Raw genomic sequence first — 15,201 nt, forward strand, 5'->3', positions numbered from 1 at the left:
TTATTATTATTATTATTATGTCTAGATCAGGGCAGAGTGCTTTAATCACATTAAAAGTTTTTTTTTTAATGCCGATTTGAATGCATCTCCTGGTTGTATTTTCATCATCATACTATTCATCATTACTTGGTTATTGCTGCAAATTTGGCCCAAGTATTAACTTTTCGGTAACGCTTTTTATTAAGGTCCTTGTAATAACCATTAATTAACAAGTAATAAGGCCCTTGTAAGTCCTTACAAGATGCTTATTAACATTATTGTGTGTTTATAAGCTTATATAAGTGTTAATAATGGCATTACAAACACCCATGACCCACCCATTATGTCTTTGCAATGCCTTTATTAATCTTATTTTGTTTGCTTATTGATATTAAAATATACTTTATTGCTCATCTATTATAAGTTAACTATAAGTTAACTATGCTTTTCACAACTACCGGATCTAAAGCGAGAACAATGCCTTATTACTTGTTAATTAATGGTTATTAAGGACCTTATTATAAAGCGTTACCAACTTTTCTTCTAAATACTTTTTGAAAAACACCTTTATTGTCAACACAACATCTAAAAGTCAATGTCGACCAGAATACTGACACCTCCCTTTCAACTGCCTCATCTGAATGAATCTCACCCCTGTTCACCATGAATGCTGCCCCGGACATCAAAACACCACAAAGATAGAAAAAGCTAATTTCAAGGTAAAGAAAATAAACAGCGTGCTATCTGTTCTGGTCGTTGCGCTACGACACTGTACTGCAGGTCCTCAAAGACACGACAAAATTGCCTCTTTACTTCCTTAATGTGGTGTAATTCCTGTTGAAACAGGATGATGGAGTGGAACATAATGCAGAGAAAGACTCCTCTAAAGTGAAATTCAATGGTTGTGTTCCATTTGACAGTGACGGGGTGCCAACTGCTCAGCTGTGGCAAGGCTGCAGCAACTGTAAAGAAATGTTATAGTTAGCTTTTTTAGTGGACAAAGTTTGTTTATTAGTGTTCTCATGTGTTCTCTCATGATTCAGGTTGATGGGCAGCTAAATGTTTCAGCATCAATCCTATTTGCATATTTTCTCACTTAACACAAACATATCTGGATACATCTGATAATCACATGATATGTAGTTAGATTTTATGTTGATTTTATGATTTTACGATTTTTTGTTTTTATTTGTATACATGCATATTTTATTTTGTGCGGGCAGTACATTTTACATTTTATTTTATTTATTTTTATCCCATTTTTAATTTATTTTATCTTATTGCATCTTACTGTTCTATTGTTTACTACATCTCTTTGTATTGTGTTATCTATCTATTGTTTGTGCAGCACTTTGGAAACCTTGTTTTTGCTAAAATTGTGCTATATAAATAAAGTGGATTGGATTGGATTGGATAGTTAGGGGGATAAATGGAAGAAAATGGATGGATGGGTTTGAGGGACTAAATTAGAGCTTTCAGTGTATGCACAAATTCCTGCAGAAGTACCCTCTAAAGTACAAAAACCCCTGGTTGAGAATGCCAAGTATACCCTATGTACTTCTCGTATATATAAATTGTCTCTAATATAATTCACCTAATCATTTTTTGCAGCTGTGATTAACTCCTGTATTTCCTTTGTTTTTTTCCATTGAGACAATACTGTATCAACAGCACACTCAAAGATGAAACAGATTGAAACAGATTCAGTATGCATACAAACTTATTTGAGAATACTTAATTTGTCACACTACACATTTCCAACCTGCTTAGAAACAGAGTGCAGGAAATGGGACACAGCTATCGTGTTATTTCATGGTGTCATCCATGCACTTCCTTCATCCAAATCAAGTGTCTGATGATCTCCACTGCAGCCAACAGGGGGCAGTGTTGGTCAAGCAATGTGCAAGGCTCGTTTTCCCACCATGCATTTGGTTGAACTTCAACATATTGAAAAGTTCTTGTGGGGAAATCACTGTGGACATGCACATTCATGCACACACACAGAGACACACACTCACAAGCACAGTTGGATGCCACCAATAATGTATAGCACATCAACCTTGCCCTTGCCTTGTCAGAAAAATCATGTCTTATCTCATTCTGCAAATACCGCCTCTGCACAGAGAAGGAGGAAACAGAACTCCAGCTGTCATCTCTTCGCCAGCCCACCTGTCCAAACATCAAAACCCCCACAACGCCTTGTCATCAAAAGCCGGGGCTTCACCGGTCTCGCTAGGAGATAAAGCCTCTCTCATTATTCTGTCCATGTTTGTATTTAGACAGGCAGATGACCACTTGCTCTGAGGCTGTTCAGCGTCTCAATAAAGGTGCTCAGGGTGGGGATGGGGGGATGGAGGTGGGGGGTTGAGCTTCTCTTTCAGACTGAACACCAGGCGAATGGCCTTGTTCTTACCTGCCAGCTCATTAGGACAGACAGACACATGCAGAAACACATGCACACACAGGCAAGAAAATATACAAACGCAGCAACACACACATACACACACACAGAGCCTCTCCTTGTCGCCTGGTCAGGCTAATGCCGCCGCTCTGCGTGCCAGTTGGCAGTCGTAACAGGCTGGGCACTTGTCTGGACACAAGCTTGAGGCAGGATTTCATTGGACGTAAGGGAAGACTGGGCAGCTTGCGGTCAACAGTGAATGGCTCTGCATATCAAATATTCCTTTCATCCACTTCTCTGGCAATGATTTAAGTTTCTCTTTTGCTAATGCTTAAACAACAGGGAGCCTCTAAGTTGGACCGGAATCTTTTCTCACTCAGGCTGCAGTGATATTAATATAATTATTTGGAGGCCAAAAAGCTCTTAACAAGCTAAAATTAGCTGCTGTTTCGTGACAATCTAATGCAAATCACGATACAAGACTGAAAGCACACTGTATGTTGCAAATGATGAAAGTTCAACACAAATTTCCATTAAACTACATGCAAAGTTCCCAATACTACTACATAAGAGGGAAAAAATCCTTGAAGACCAGTTTTCACCAGGAATCAATTACAAATTATATTTTTACTATATATAAAAGTTCACACATTTTCTGTTTTTGTGGTTTTGACTTCAACAGAAAAGTGAGATGAAACAGTTGTGTCGGCATGAGCCTTTTTAAGAACAGCATGCTGTCTGCACATATCAAACAGCTTAATTTAATAGCTTTAATCAACACATACAAAGACACTTTAATACAAATTACAAATTTGGTGACCAATCATGCACAAGCACCTTGTTGTGCCACCTGTTATAGAGACATTTTATTCTGCATAATTTAGACGTGAGCTTCAGAAAGGTGTTTGGATTTCTGTCTGCAGGAGTGTTAAAAGTTATATTATGTAGAAAAGGTCTCCATAGAAAAGGCATGTTAAAATTAAGTATCTTTGGATTCATTATGAGCATTAAGTTGGTTAACACCGCCTCCTCTCTATCTCTCTTGCTCGTTGAGCCGAGGAGGAGGAGGGGCCAACTCAAAGCTGTGTGTTTACAAACAGCATTGCTGCATAGTACACCATAACTTGAAATAAATGCAGGAAGAGTGGTCTAGAAAGTAGAGGGAGGGATGGATGGATGTCTATTATACTAAAATAATACATTCACGTTGACTGATGTTTTTCGATTACTGACCTTCAGCAAACATCAGATAACAAGACTAATAATACAACAGGGTTTCCAGTGATGGTCAGTTATGTGCCAGTGCAAAATTACAGCTTACACATACCCACATTTAATAGATGTTTCACTGATTGATGATTGCGCTTCACAAAAACAGTAATTTACCGGGGTTGTGTGAGGTGATGACATCAGCTAGCTGCTGCTCAGGGACCGGCTCCTGCTTGCTGTTGTCCTCCTCCTGGAGTTTATCCACCATGGCGATTACACAGTTGAGGCATTTGGCCACGTTGGCCCACACCCTGTCCTGAAAGAGCCAAATACACAATCAACAGTCAGATCAGACTCGCTGATTAGATCTTTCTCATTCTGTTTGATCTACGAAAATTGAGGGAAAAACCAGAATGTGCTACAAAAACGGTTAGCAATAAGCAATAAAGAAAAAACTCCCATATGTCTTGAAATAGGTGTTCCCCATAGCAGTCTAAACTGGTTTGTGTCCAAAAGGTCAAAAGGAAATAGCTGTCTGGGTATTCTGAGATTACTCTATAAGCCTTTCAATTGTTTCCAGCTTTCTCTTCATTTTCCTGTACTCCAGCTGTTAACGGACGAATACACGCTTTCACTTTTCTGTGTGTGCATACACATATGACAATCTGAGTGTTTGTGTGTGTGTGTATTTTGGTCTTTCGTGCATCAAAAATATGGTTTGAACATGATATAACCGTGAGGAATATTTTGAGCGATAATTAGGCATTGGTGTGCAGAAAATCATGTCAGACTCCTGCTGTCAGCGAGGCAGATGCCGTCCTCACACGCAAACAAACCAGCAGTCACACACACTTCAGTGAAAAGAGGCAGCATGACTTAAGATTCAGTGACAAGGACACCACAAAATGATCTTCTGCAGTGACGTGGTCATGGTAAAATTCTTTGGGTGAAAACTCTCATTAAAAAAAGAGCAATGTTTCAAATGCAATCACATCTTGCAAGTAAGTGAAACTATTAGGCATAAAAATGTAATCATTACAGTGATAGTAAATCTCCCTATGTGTACACTACCCCGAGGACCAGAACTAAAAATGACAGTTTGTCACATTGTACTTAAAGTAAATAGAATTCTAACAAGCACACAGCTTTGAAAGATGTCTTAATCACTAAGAAAAGGAAGCCACACTCACCCATTCCTCCTCGTCGTACTCTTTATGGTGCGGTATGGAGTCTAGGTGCTTCAGCGGCCCACCGTCTCCTCTAGTCGTGGTTTGTGATCCTTCTACATTATTACACACCGCTGTGCTCTCAGTGATTGACGTGGTCGGGCTGTGGCCTGGAAGTCCCTGGACTGGGCTCTGATTCTGCTCGCTACCCTGGTGGATATGGCCTTGATGCTGGCCTCCCTGCACCGGAGTCTGCTTTTGGTTCTTGGAAACGTATCCGGGCCGGGCGGCATGCAGTGCCAATAGTGCACTTTTGACCAATTCATCCTTTAGTGTGTGGACAAATTGCTCTGTCTGCAGCAAAGAGAGAGAAAGAAGGAGAAATTGGAGAAAAGACAGATACTGAAAGTTATTGTGGGGGAGCAAAAACAAATTAAAATTTAAGCGCTGAAAAAAGCAAAAGAGACAGAGTAAGTGAGAGAAATAGAGAGAGACTGTCACATTGCTGGGGTGAGTGGGTGGATGAAAATACAGGTGGAAGTGAGCTTGGAAGTAGGTAACTATTTACAGAGAAAGTGAAGAAAAACAAGGAACATGAACACTCTCCTTCACCATAAAGTAGCTGCTCTCCATTACCGCAGCACAGCCGGTGAGCAACAAAAACAGCAACAAACAACAAACAATTCAATTACTCCTCCTCCAGCCGGCTTCTCCGAGGAGCCCACCTCCTTTGATCTGAAATTCACCAGCTACTGTAAGATGACGATGATTTCGGAACCAAGGAGCCCCGCGCTCGCTGCCGCCACTGTGTAAGAAATGATAAAGGCTCTCAAGAGTAATTGAGTTAGCACTGCAATAAGCAATTTTATTACCACAGCAAAATGCAGTCTAACAAAACAGAAGCCAAGCCCTCCATGAAAAGAAACCTGCAAGGTCATTATGTACATATATTTGCTGCACAAACACCCTTTTCCTGCACCCTACATCCCCAATGTGGACTGAACAGTGAGCTTATTGAAGCTAGTAGGATTGGAGGAGGTGGCTTAGTCAGCAAAGAAGTAGATAACTGGAAAAGGACCTCAAGCCAGTCTGCGTTGACATCATATGAAAGTGATTCTGAACTATTTTCAGCTTGTTATCCCTTAAAGTTAAGCAACGACTTGTGACCCTGTTTAACCGCCTGCATGACCAGTCAGCAGTTTAACAAAGGAGCCATTTCACTTCTCTGATTGTGTCTATTGCATAATTTATCAATCACTCATCCAACTATGCAGTGTAACTTGAGCAAAATTAACAAAAGAAATATTGTTTTTTCCTTCTCTAATCATATCTTGACTCCCGAATTTTATCTTGGAGCCCTTCGGTGGGTCAAAATACCCTGTGATGGAATTTGCTATCAAAAGGGTTTGTACCGCTTAAGATTGGTTAAAATAAAACTTCAACAAGGATGATATTCTCTCACACTTAGTACTTATCCTTCTGTTGGTGTTTTTTTTCTGTTCTAATGTTCTCCGGCTTTTATCCTGCCTTCAAATGCCTGACTTTTGTGTTCACGATCGGAGTCCACATGAATGACCTGGCCTTCTTGTGATATTCACAACCCAAGAACTGGAAATTTTCTGAATGCTCCAAGTTCACAAGTTTTGATGGTTTGCTGATGTTTTGCCCTCTATTGACTCTTTTAAGTTCAAGCTCAAAGCATACTTTCATTCTCTAGCATTTGAGTGTGAATGATTTCTGACTGGTGACTATTATTTCTTCTTTTTGTCTCTTTGTGCTGTGACTGCTATCTATTTTTATTTTACTTGTGAACTTGAACTACCTGGCCTTGTACACCACTTTGCTGCTTTCAGAAATGTGGGAGATGCTAGTTCATTTTTCAGTGGACGGTAAGTTAATAGCATATCATTTTAGTCTGGATTTTTCTTCATAATTTTACAATATGTCTGGGAAAATATCAATATCCAGTTTCTTGCTCAAGGACACCTCAACATGCAGACAGGAGGAGCCAGGGATCAAACCACCAAACTTGTAATTAAAGGACAGCCGCAGCTTCCCCATTTCAGCTGCAATGTTAATGAAAGTGAAGATTATTTGTGTATCCACCCCATGATTCAGATCCAAAATGGTAAAGGGTTCTTGCTTGGCTCATGCTATACCATTCCACCAAGTTTCATGAAAATCAGGCTAGCAGCTTTTCCATAATCCTGCTGATAAACAAAGAAACCAAAGACACAACTTCCTTGCCAAATGTAACAAAAGACCACATCCAAGGCCATACACTGTCTTTCAATGAAAATGCATCCGCCTTCACTGCAAAAAAGCCAACTTGTATTTTTTGGCCTAAAACAGTGATTTAATTTGGTAAAACTTGGAAATATAAATTACTGACATTTAGGGCAATAATGTAAGTTAGCACAACAAAGGAAGCCAGTTGTCTGCTCAAAAACAAGTTTGTGAGTTGCTCTTACTTATATCTTTAAGTTGGGGTTCAAAACAAGGGACAATAGTTCTGCTAACTCTTATTTCTTTGTTCGGTCATTAGCAAAAGCTAGCGGCTAACTGATGCTAGCGGCTAACGGATGCTAGCGGCGTGTTACTAGCTGCTTGTTACAGCTACAAGAGTAGCCATTAGCGTATCAATGCTAACTCAAAATTGTGGTCACAACATTAGCTGACATTCATAGCGGCGTTACAATCGTGCCAGAGAAATTCAGAGTTGAGCAAACTCAAAAACAAAACTTAAAATATTTAGTTTAATTGTCCAACTTAAAATTTTATCAAAGTTTGTTGCCTCGAAATTTTGAGTTCACCCAACTTTTCTTTTTTTGCAGTGTTGTGATTTAATGAGTTTCTTCCTCAGTCTGTGTTTCACCCTTCCACCAAGTTTCATGCCAATCGACCCAGTAGTTTTCCTGTAATCCTGCTGGCAAACAAACAAACCGAACAGAAAACATAACCTCCTTGCTGGACCGTGGAGGTAATAATGAGGATCCTGTATAGTCAGTTAAGTTTGACATTCACTGTTTAAGATTTGTGTCTCCATTTACTGAGCACCTGACCCATCACACACCCGCTGGCTTCACTCCACTACGACCACCTCCTGCACTCTATGGGTTCATGACCTCTCTCCTTTCTACATATTGGCCGACGCTTAATGAAGATGCTTCACAGCAGTGGAGTGCTCTGTCAAACACTTCCAGTTGATCTCCTCCTTATTAAACTGCAAATCCCAACACTGACTCATTGCTTCTGTTACTTTGACAACTTTTCACAAATCGGACTAATTATAGCATGAACTGAGAAGAAAGCGTTGACTTATTCTAACAGTGTACGCTTCACACTGCTCCTCTTGTGTTGCAGCTACGGTCTGTGTCTTTTCCATTTCAAAACACAACATAACTGCTGGTTCATCTGAGTCTGATATAACTGTTCTGCTCTTGATTTAAAAAAATATAAAAGACTGTTATCCACATAGAATGGGCCATTTGATGGATGTTTGAGTAGAGAAAGCAAATGATGGCTACACTTAAAACACCATTGTATTTAATTCATATCCATTTTAATTGCCTCGCATAGATCCAAATGAGTTCCATTACTGTAAGTCAATGATGTGAGAGCTGAAATCTATGGATAAGACAGCGTGTGTAATTGCCTGAGAAAAAGCACTTCTGCTGGAATACTATTCTGTCATGCACACAGTCGTACACAAACTAGTAAACATCATTTTAAAGATAAAAATGTCCAAATTACAAAAAAAAAAAAAAAAAAGAGCCACGCTTGATTCAGTATCCAAAACACTTAACAGGAACTGGAAATTCAAAATGTAAATTCATATTCAAATTGAACTCTGCTTATCTGACCTCAGTGTTAATTTGCAATCTATGAACCCATGTTTTATTCATTAACTTCCCTGAGATGAGTGAACAAAGCCACACACTGTATTTAAAACAATCTGGATCTTATTTGCACTTCTCAACCACAGGGTCACAGAAGTCATGTATTTGACTATGACAATGCTCATATGGTAACTTTTTTTATAAACTTATTTTCTTATTAATGCAATCCCTGCAGTTTTCTTGCAGATAAACGAGAATTGATTTCATTACAACCAACCGATCACTCAATCATACTCCTGAATATTCAGCCAGTCCTAAGGGTTGTATCCTCAGAGATGAGGATCTACAGCGAAGTGCAGACACATTTTAATGATACACTATGCTGCAGGATCCATATAGATACTGTGTTCAAAGTGAAATATCAGAGGTGCGCTCCTTTGGGCAAAGGAGGAAAGCACTGCAGCGTCATTCTCTTATCAAGGCTAAACCAAAGCAACTTTGCTCCTCCCCGAACAAAAACTATTCCACAGTGTAGCTCTTCCACACCTACCTGTTTTAGAGATCTGAAACGTTCTGAAAATCCCTTGGGATGAATACCGTTGCTCGTCTTTCTTCAAAATATCTGCTGATGTGATCTTGACTGTGCAGAAGTGCAAGTCAGAAAGTGCCTCTACGGACTCCTACTGTGAAAAAAATAAGTTACGTTTGATGTAGGAAAAAAAACAAACTGTAGGAATCTATTCACCCCGAATGGTTTTGAATGGTTTTACCCTGAAGGATGAGCGGATTTTGGCTGAGTTAAAAATAGAGCTTTTTCACTCAATGTAGCTTCACTTGAGAAATGAAGGCAGGCTGAATGAAAGCTGGTCGGATTCCAACAGCACTTGGCAATGAGGACACTTGCTCACTATTGCGTATATGACCTCTATATACCATATAATCTAACATAATCATGCATAGACGATCAAACCACAGCTCTTCCCAGGTAACCGTTACAACGGAGACGTATAACTTGTCCTAGGACACAGCTGGAGGGAGGGGAGATGCGTTGCAATTGCCTTTTCACTGTGATTATCATCAGAGTGAAATTAATATTATCATCATCAACAGAATCATCATCATATATAGAGAAGCAACAGCGCATCTGCCATGTCCAACGTTAATCAGAATGAGCCCATGAAAAGTACTCTGGAGTGAAATATTGCATTAGGCCTCCAGTCAGGTAGTCTGAACCAAGAAGGAACAAGTCAGAGCCAGTAGTTCTTGATAGAAAGGGTTCTGACATCCCCCTGATTTTCTCAGAGGTGTCTCATTGGGAGAGGTGTGACTCACTGTGTTTATTGAAGAAACTTCACACACACTGAAGTAACGCCCTCTCAAACGCATCCACCTTTATTTATATATCTGTAATAAGAAGGGTCAACTATCTGTCTCAGTGTGAGTATGGAGGGTTCTCTGGAGAGTTGATTATTCTCATTATCAATTAGTCCACCAGTTGATTTGTCGATTAATTAAATAATATTAAATTAAATAATAATAAATAAATTATAAATAATAATAATATTATTATTATAAATAATAATAATTATAAATTATAATAATATTAAATTAAATAATAATAAATAAAGAATTAATTAAATAATATCAAATTAATTCAATAATATCAAACGCATCCACCTTTATTTATATATCTGTAATAAGAAGGGTGTCAAATATCTGTCTGAGTGTGAGTATGGAGGGTTCTCTGGAGAGTTGATTATTCTCATTATCAATTAGTCCACCAGTTACTTTGTCGATTAATTAAATAATATTTTGACTATAAAATGTCATAAAATTACGAAAAATGCCCATTTCAATTCCCCACAGAGAAATACCAGAAAGACCAACCATTATGTTCTACATGTACAAGTGCTGAACAATAAAAGCAATGGATACCGCTGGTCCCCGAGATGTTTCCTCGCCCTCAAAATCTCACAAACAGAGACTGGGGGGTCCATGTCAGCCTTCCCTTCATCCAGAGCAAGTACTTTACAAGTACTTTACCACATGCTTTGTGGAAACAAACACTAAATAAAGACAAGCTTCAACACATTTGAAAAGATGGGACCAGGAAATATTTGTAAATGTTACTAAAACAATAAATCGATTGTGAATCAAATTAAACATATATTGTCTTTGTAGTTTTCAATTGAGTAAAGGACCAGCAAATTTAATTATGTTTTATTTATGTTTGAGACTATGTCCATACTTTTTTTCAAATCAGTGGTGTATGTTGTACATTTGATTTCTTGCCAATAATTAATAATTAGAAATAATACATTTGACCAAGCATTATGCTTTAAGAAGTTTAGAGGTATGTAGATCCTCTGGATAGAGGCAGGCTACCTGTGTCTATCTGTTTCCAGTATTTATGCTAAACTAAGCTATAGATATAAGTGATTGATCCTCTTATATATACCTCTCAGCAGGAAAGCACACATTTCTCGGATCATCAAACTATTCCTTTAAGTCTTTTGAGGGAAATTTGGCTAAAAATCTATTCTAGGCTATGTGAAAAACACTGACGAGACCTTTGTGTTCACAGGTGTTTGCATGCGTGAACAAGTGTGAACGAGTCTGTGTGCAAACACAGGTATTTGTGAGTCACGGTGAAATTAGCTGTTTAGTGAAAGATTCGCCCAGATGTGGAGGAGGAAATACTGATATAAAACGTGTTATGTTGTTCATAATTGGAGTCTTTGGGGCTTGAAGTGAGTGATGTCGCTGAACATCAGTTTTTTTCAACACACAGAAACAGTTTCTCACCTCCACAGCCCGAAACCACACACACATACACACACACACACACACACATCCACACACACACAAACACAGCTTGAGATTTTAATCAGAGAGCAGCCCTGCTTGTGCTGACCAGGCCAGGGGTTTACTTGGCCAATGTGTGCGTGTCTAATCAAGGATGAGAGGAAGTGGTGACAGAGCGAATGTACCAATTAAGCGGGCTGATTGGGCTCTATTCCACTGTGGCAAAAACAATCTCTCCCACAACAGATTGCAATCTGACAGCACCAGATGTAATTCATTAATTATACTGATAAAAACGCCTCAACTCCATAAACCTCCATGCTGCTATTCACTTTTGTTAGTTTGGCGTTTTTATGATGAGTTATGGATTTTTCTTGAGGTTGTCTTATTAGTGTGTGCATTTGTGTGAAGCAACTGCTGGATTTAAAGTTTTAAAGTTATTTTGAGAATTTATCAATTTTGCAGTTTTGTTTGCAATGAAACTAGCAGAGTTATATTACCAGGTAGTTTCTCTTGTAGGAAAACTCCTCTGAGAATGTTGCAGTTAATTCAGGTCTATATGTCTACCTGCGTAGTCCTCTGATTGCAACTCTACCGGGAGAACTTTTGGTTATAGGCTTAGAAACAGAACCCCTGGGTAATAATGAAGTTGCTTTTGGATGAGTTTGGGTTTAAATTAAGTTATCGCCAGCGTTAAAGATTAATCTAAAAGGGTTTTCAGGCTGAGGTATTACCTGACAATGTTTGGGGAAATGCCCAAGAATAAAACAGTTGGTTGCAGCAGCTTGAGGCCGAGAGGAATGAAGGGATATTTTAGATGGAAGTGAGGGTGGGTGGAGGGTTTGCGGGCTGCCTCACCTTGTCAGAAAGGTTCTTGAGTGCATCCCTCAGACCAGGGGAAGAGTGCTCCTGGGCGGCCTGGAGGAGTTGGTCCGCTAAGCTTGTGATGAGGGGCTGGAGGAGGCTCATGGTGCTGAGTACCTCCTGAGCTTTGGCTGTGTGCTCTGGGGAGTAGTAGATACACTGGTAGGCAGTACTGAAGCTGTGGAAAAAAAACACATCAGGTTAAATCTGACAGTCGCTGCATGGACCAGTCATATGACATAGTAGATATGCACTGTAAAAAAAAAAACTTGTTTAATTTACGGTAAAATACCGGCAGCTTTGGTTTCCAGAACTTCACTGTAAAAAATACAGTGAGCGTATGTAAATGTAAATATCAGCAAAAACTGTAATTTATACTGAATAATCCCATTACTTTTAGGATAATTGTGTCATCATGGTATTTCTCCATTAATTTTACATCAAAATGTTATATTTTTACACTAAAACTGTGTGTTTTCTACAGTTTATGGCAGTTGAATTTAAAGTTTTATGATATTCTTTGATTTACAGTAATTAAAAGTATTCACTACGGTGATGTACAATGTTTAATTTGACAACCTATTTCTGATGCAATTTGACAGTGTTTTACTGTAATTTCTACAAAGTTGTTTTAACAGTGTGGAAGTAGCCCAAATATTGAGTAAAAAAAAAACTGGCTTGTAATGAGATTGTAGACATACATTACTGGACAGAAAGAAATCACATGTTTGTTTAGGTAAGTGCTGCTGGTTTTCATTGTGTCCACTTGAATTTGCCAGAACTAGCAGAGGAGGAAGAGACAGTACTTGATATCAAAGAAGCTACACTGCAGCTTTTACTGGTCGACCTGCTTCAAGATCAACATTGACACAAAAAAGCCAACATGTGAATTAAAGGGTAACATGCAGGATTATCCTTAAAAGAAACAATGTATAGACTCAGACAATAAAAATCATCATCAACAACACCCATGCCCCTCTAGAAGTGTGTGGTGGCCACAGACAGGATGAAGCTCTGCATTCACACAAAATTCAGCAATGCAGCTGTCAAATATTCAGAAAATAACGTATTATTCCTCTGATTCACGGCTTTGTTCTTTTTGATCCTGCCCCTTCTCTTCATTCACTGTCTAGCTCAGGGGTGTCAAACTCTGGCCCGCGGGCCAAATTTGGCCCGATAATAACTGTACTACAAAAGCTGACCCGCCGGTATTATACGGCGCATTTACCGCTAATACTACAAATCCCACAATGCCCTGCTGTTGTTTTGGCACGTCAATCAGGACAGGACCCAGAAATGCGCTCCTCTGTGACAGTCGTCATAGCAACCTCAAGCTAGAGCTGTCTCCGAGCTACCCATTCCCAAAAATGGCGAAAAGAAAGGCAGAAAACAGGAGCTTTTTGGACAGGTGGGAGGCAGAATATCTGTTTACATATGTAAAAGACAGACCGGTTTGTCTTGTATGTGGAGCCAACGTGGCTATAACTACGGAGTACAACATTAGACGACACTTTGAAACAAAACACCACGACAAGTACAAGGACATGGACATAACTGAAAGGAGCAAGAAAGTAGATTGATTGTTGATGTTTTTTATTTGAAATTTGATTTTGCATGTCTGCACTATTTAGTTATATATTGTATGTTTATAAGCGTTGCTGGTTCCATATTTAATGTTAAAGCAAAACATGTTTGGTATATATTAAAAGGTTTATTTGTTCAATGTTGGCCCGCAATTTATTCAAGTTTTAAATTTTGGCCCATTGTGTATTTGAGTTTGACACCCCTGGTCTAGCTCGTACGATCACGGTTTTGGACCATGCCCAGCATCTCTAACAAGGACTCTTCATGTAAAATAGCATTTTTATCATTTTCATAATTCTATTTATAAAGTGCCTACAAAAATAGCAAACAACTAAAATCAAATAGCAAATAGAATACACTGTCTAAAACAAAAAAAAATTAAACAGTGCTATCAACAGTGCTATCATTTGCTAATCCTTTAACATTAATTCAATTCAAAACTTAAGTAGACTATTTACATTCGTAAATTTTGTTTTTGTTTCCATTTTACACAATGGGAATGGGAATCAGGGTTGTATTTGCAATATTGATTGAATGTATTTTAAAATAGCATTGCTGGTATTGTACAGATTAAATATAATTCAATACATTAGTTTACTTGCCCATGGTTGTTGTGGAGTATGTGATGCACCACACATAGTTGTTGTGTTCACTTAGCTGTAGAAGCTCTAACCTGCACCAACGTAAACCTACATTAAGCCTGAGCACCCTGCTGTGAATAACAAGCACAACCTTTCCTAACAGCTATCAATTGCATCTAATTGTATTTACCTTGCATCACAGGTGTAAATCAGCCACTGACTACAGAGAGAAAATTAAACCCAGGATGGCTCTGGAGCTTGAGGACGTGTAACTGTAAGTATAACTCTTGTTGTAATCCAACAACAGTAGAAAAGAAAACACACCAAGTTTATTTTTTCTCATCCGATCAAAAAGAGTGGTTGATCATCACTTTACAATGTCAAATGGCACGTCTTTGTTTTGAGGTCAAGCAATGACAAACATAGAAGGAGTATGTTTTTATTCTCAATAAACACTGTGTTATGGCACACTAATATTCTGAGCTCATTTCATTATTATGAGTCTACTTCTGCTGCCTGGAAAATGTACAGCAGCAACACTTTCCAGGTACTCGGCCTGAACTGTCAAATTGGACCTGCAGTCCAATGTCAACCCATTTTCGCTTTATGAATAATTAATCCCTTCTTCATTTCTAGGGAGCTATTTAATCTCAGACAAAAACACCTTTTTGTCAGTTCCTAGATTCAGGGCAAATCACTCCAATCAAACATTCTCCTCGGGTAAAGTTCCAGTGACTTTCAATGAGTTTCCGCTGACTTCCTGCCATCAGATG

The 15,201-nt window shown here is 38.8% G+C and overlaps 1 protein-coding gene across 3 annotated transcripts in view; it reads right to left on the reverse strand.

Moving 5' to 3' along the window:
- inpp4b (inositol polyphosphate-4-phosphatase type II B) overlaps positions 1-15,201 on the reverse strand; it is a 180,557-nt gene that overhangs the window by 24,249 nt on the left and 141,107 nt on the right. For all 3 annotated transcript variants that reach the window (XM_059342057.1, XM_059342047.1, XM_059342066.1), the window contains 3 exons: positions 12,258-12,441; positions 4,780-5,109; positions 3,767-3,905 (listed from right to left, as the gene is read on the reverse strand). In XM_059342057.1, coding sequence (XP_059198040.1) covers positions 3,767-3,905; positions 4,780-5,109; positions 12,258-12,441 — 653 coding nt within the window. The remainder of the gene's footprint in view (positions 1-3,766; positions 3,906-4,779; positions 5,110-12,257; positions 12,442-15,201) is intronic.

This window comes from Centropristis striata, chromosome 1, assembly GCF_030273125.1.
Source record: "Centropristis striata isolate RG_2023a ecotype Rhode Island chromosome 1, C.striata_1.0, whole genome shotgun sequence".
Classification (NCBI taxonomy): Eukaryota; Metazoa; Chordata; class Actinopteri; order Perciformes; family Serranidae; genus Centropristis; species Centropristis striata.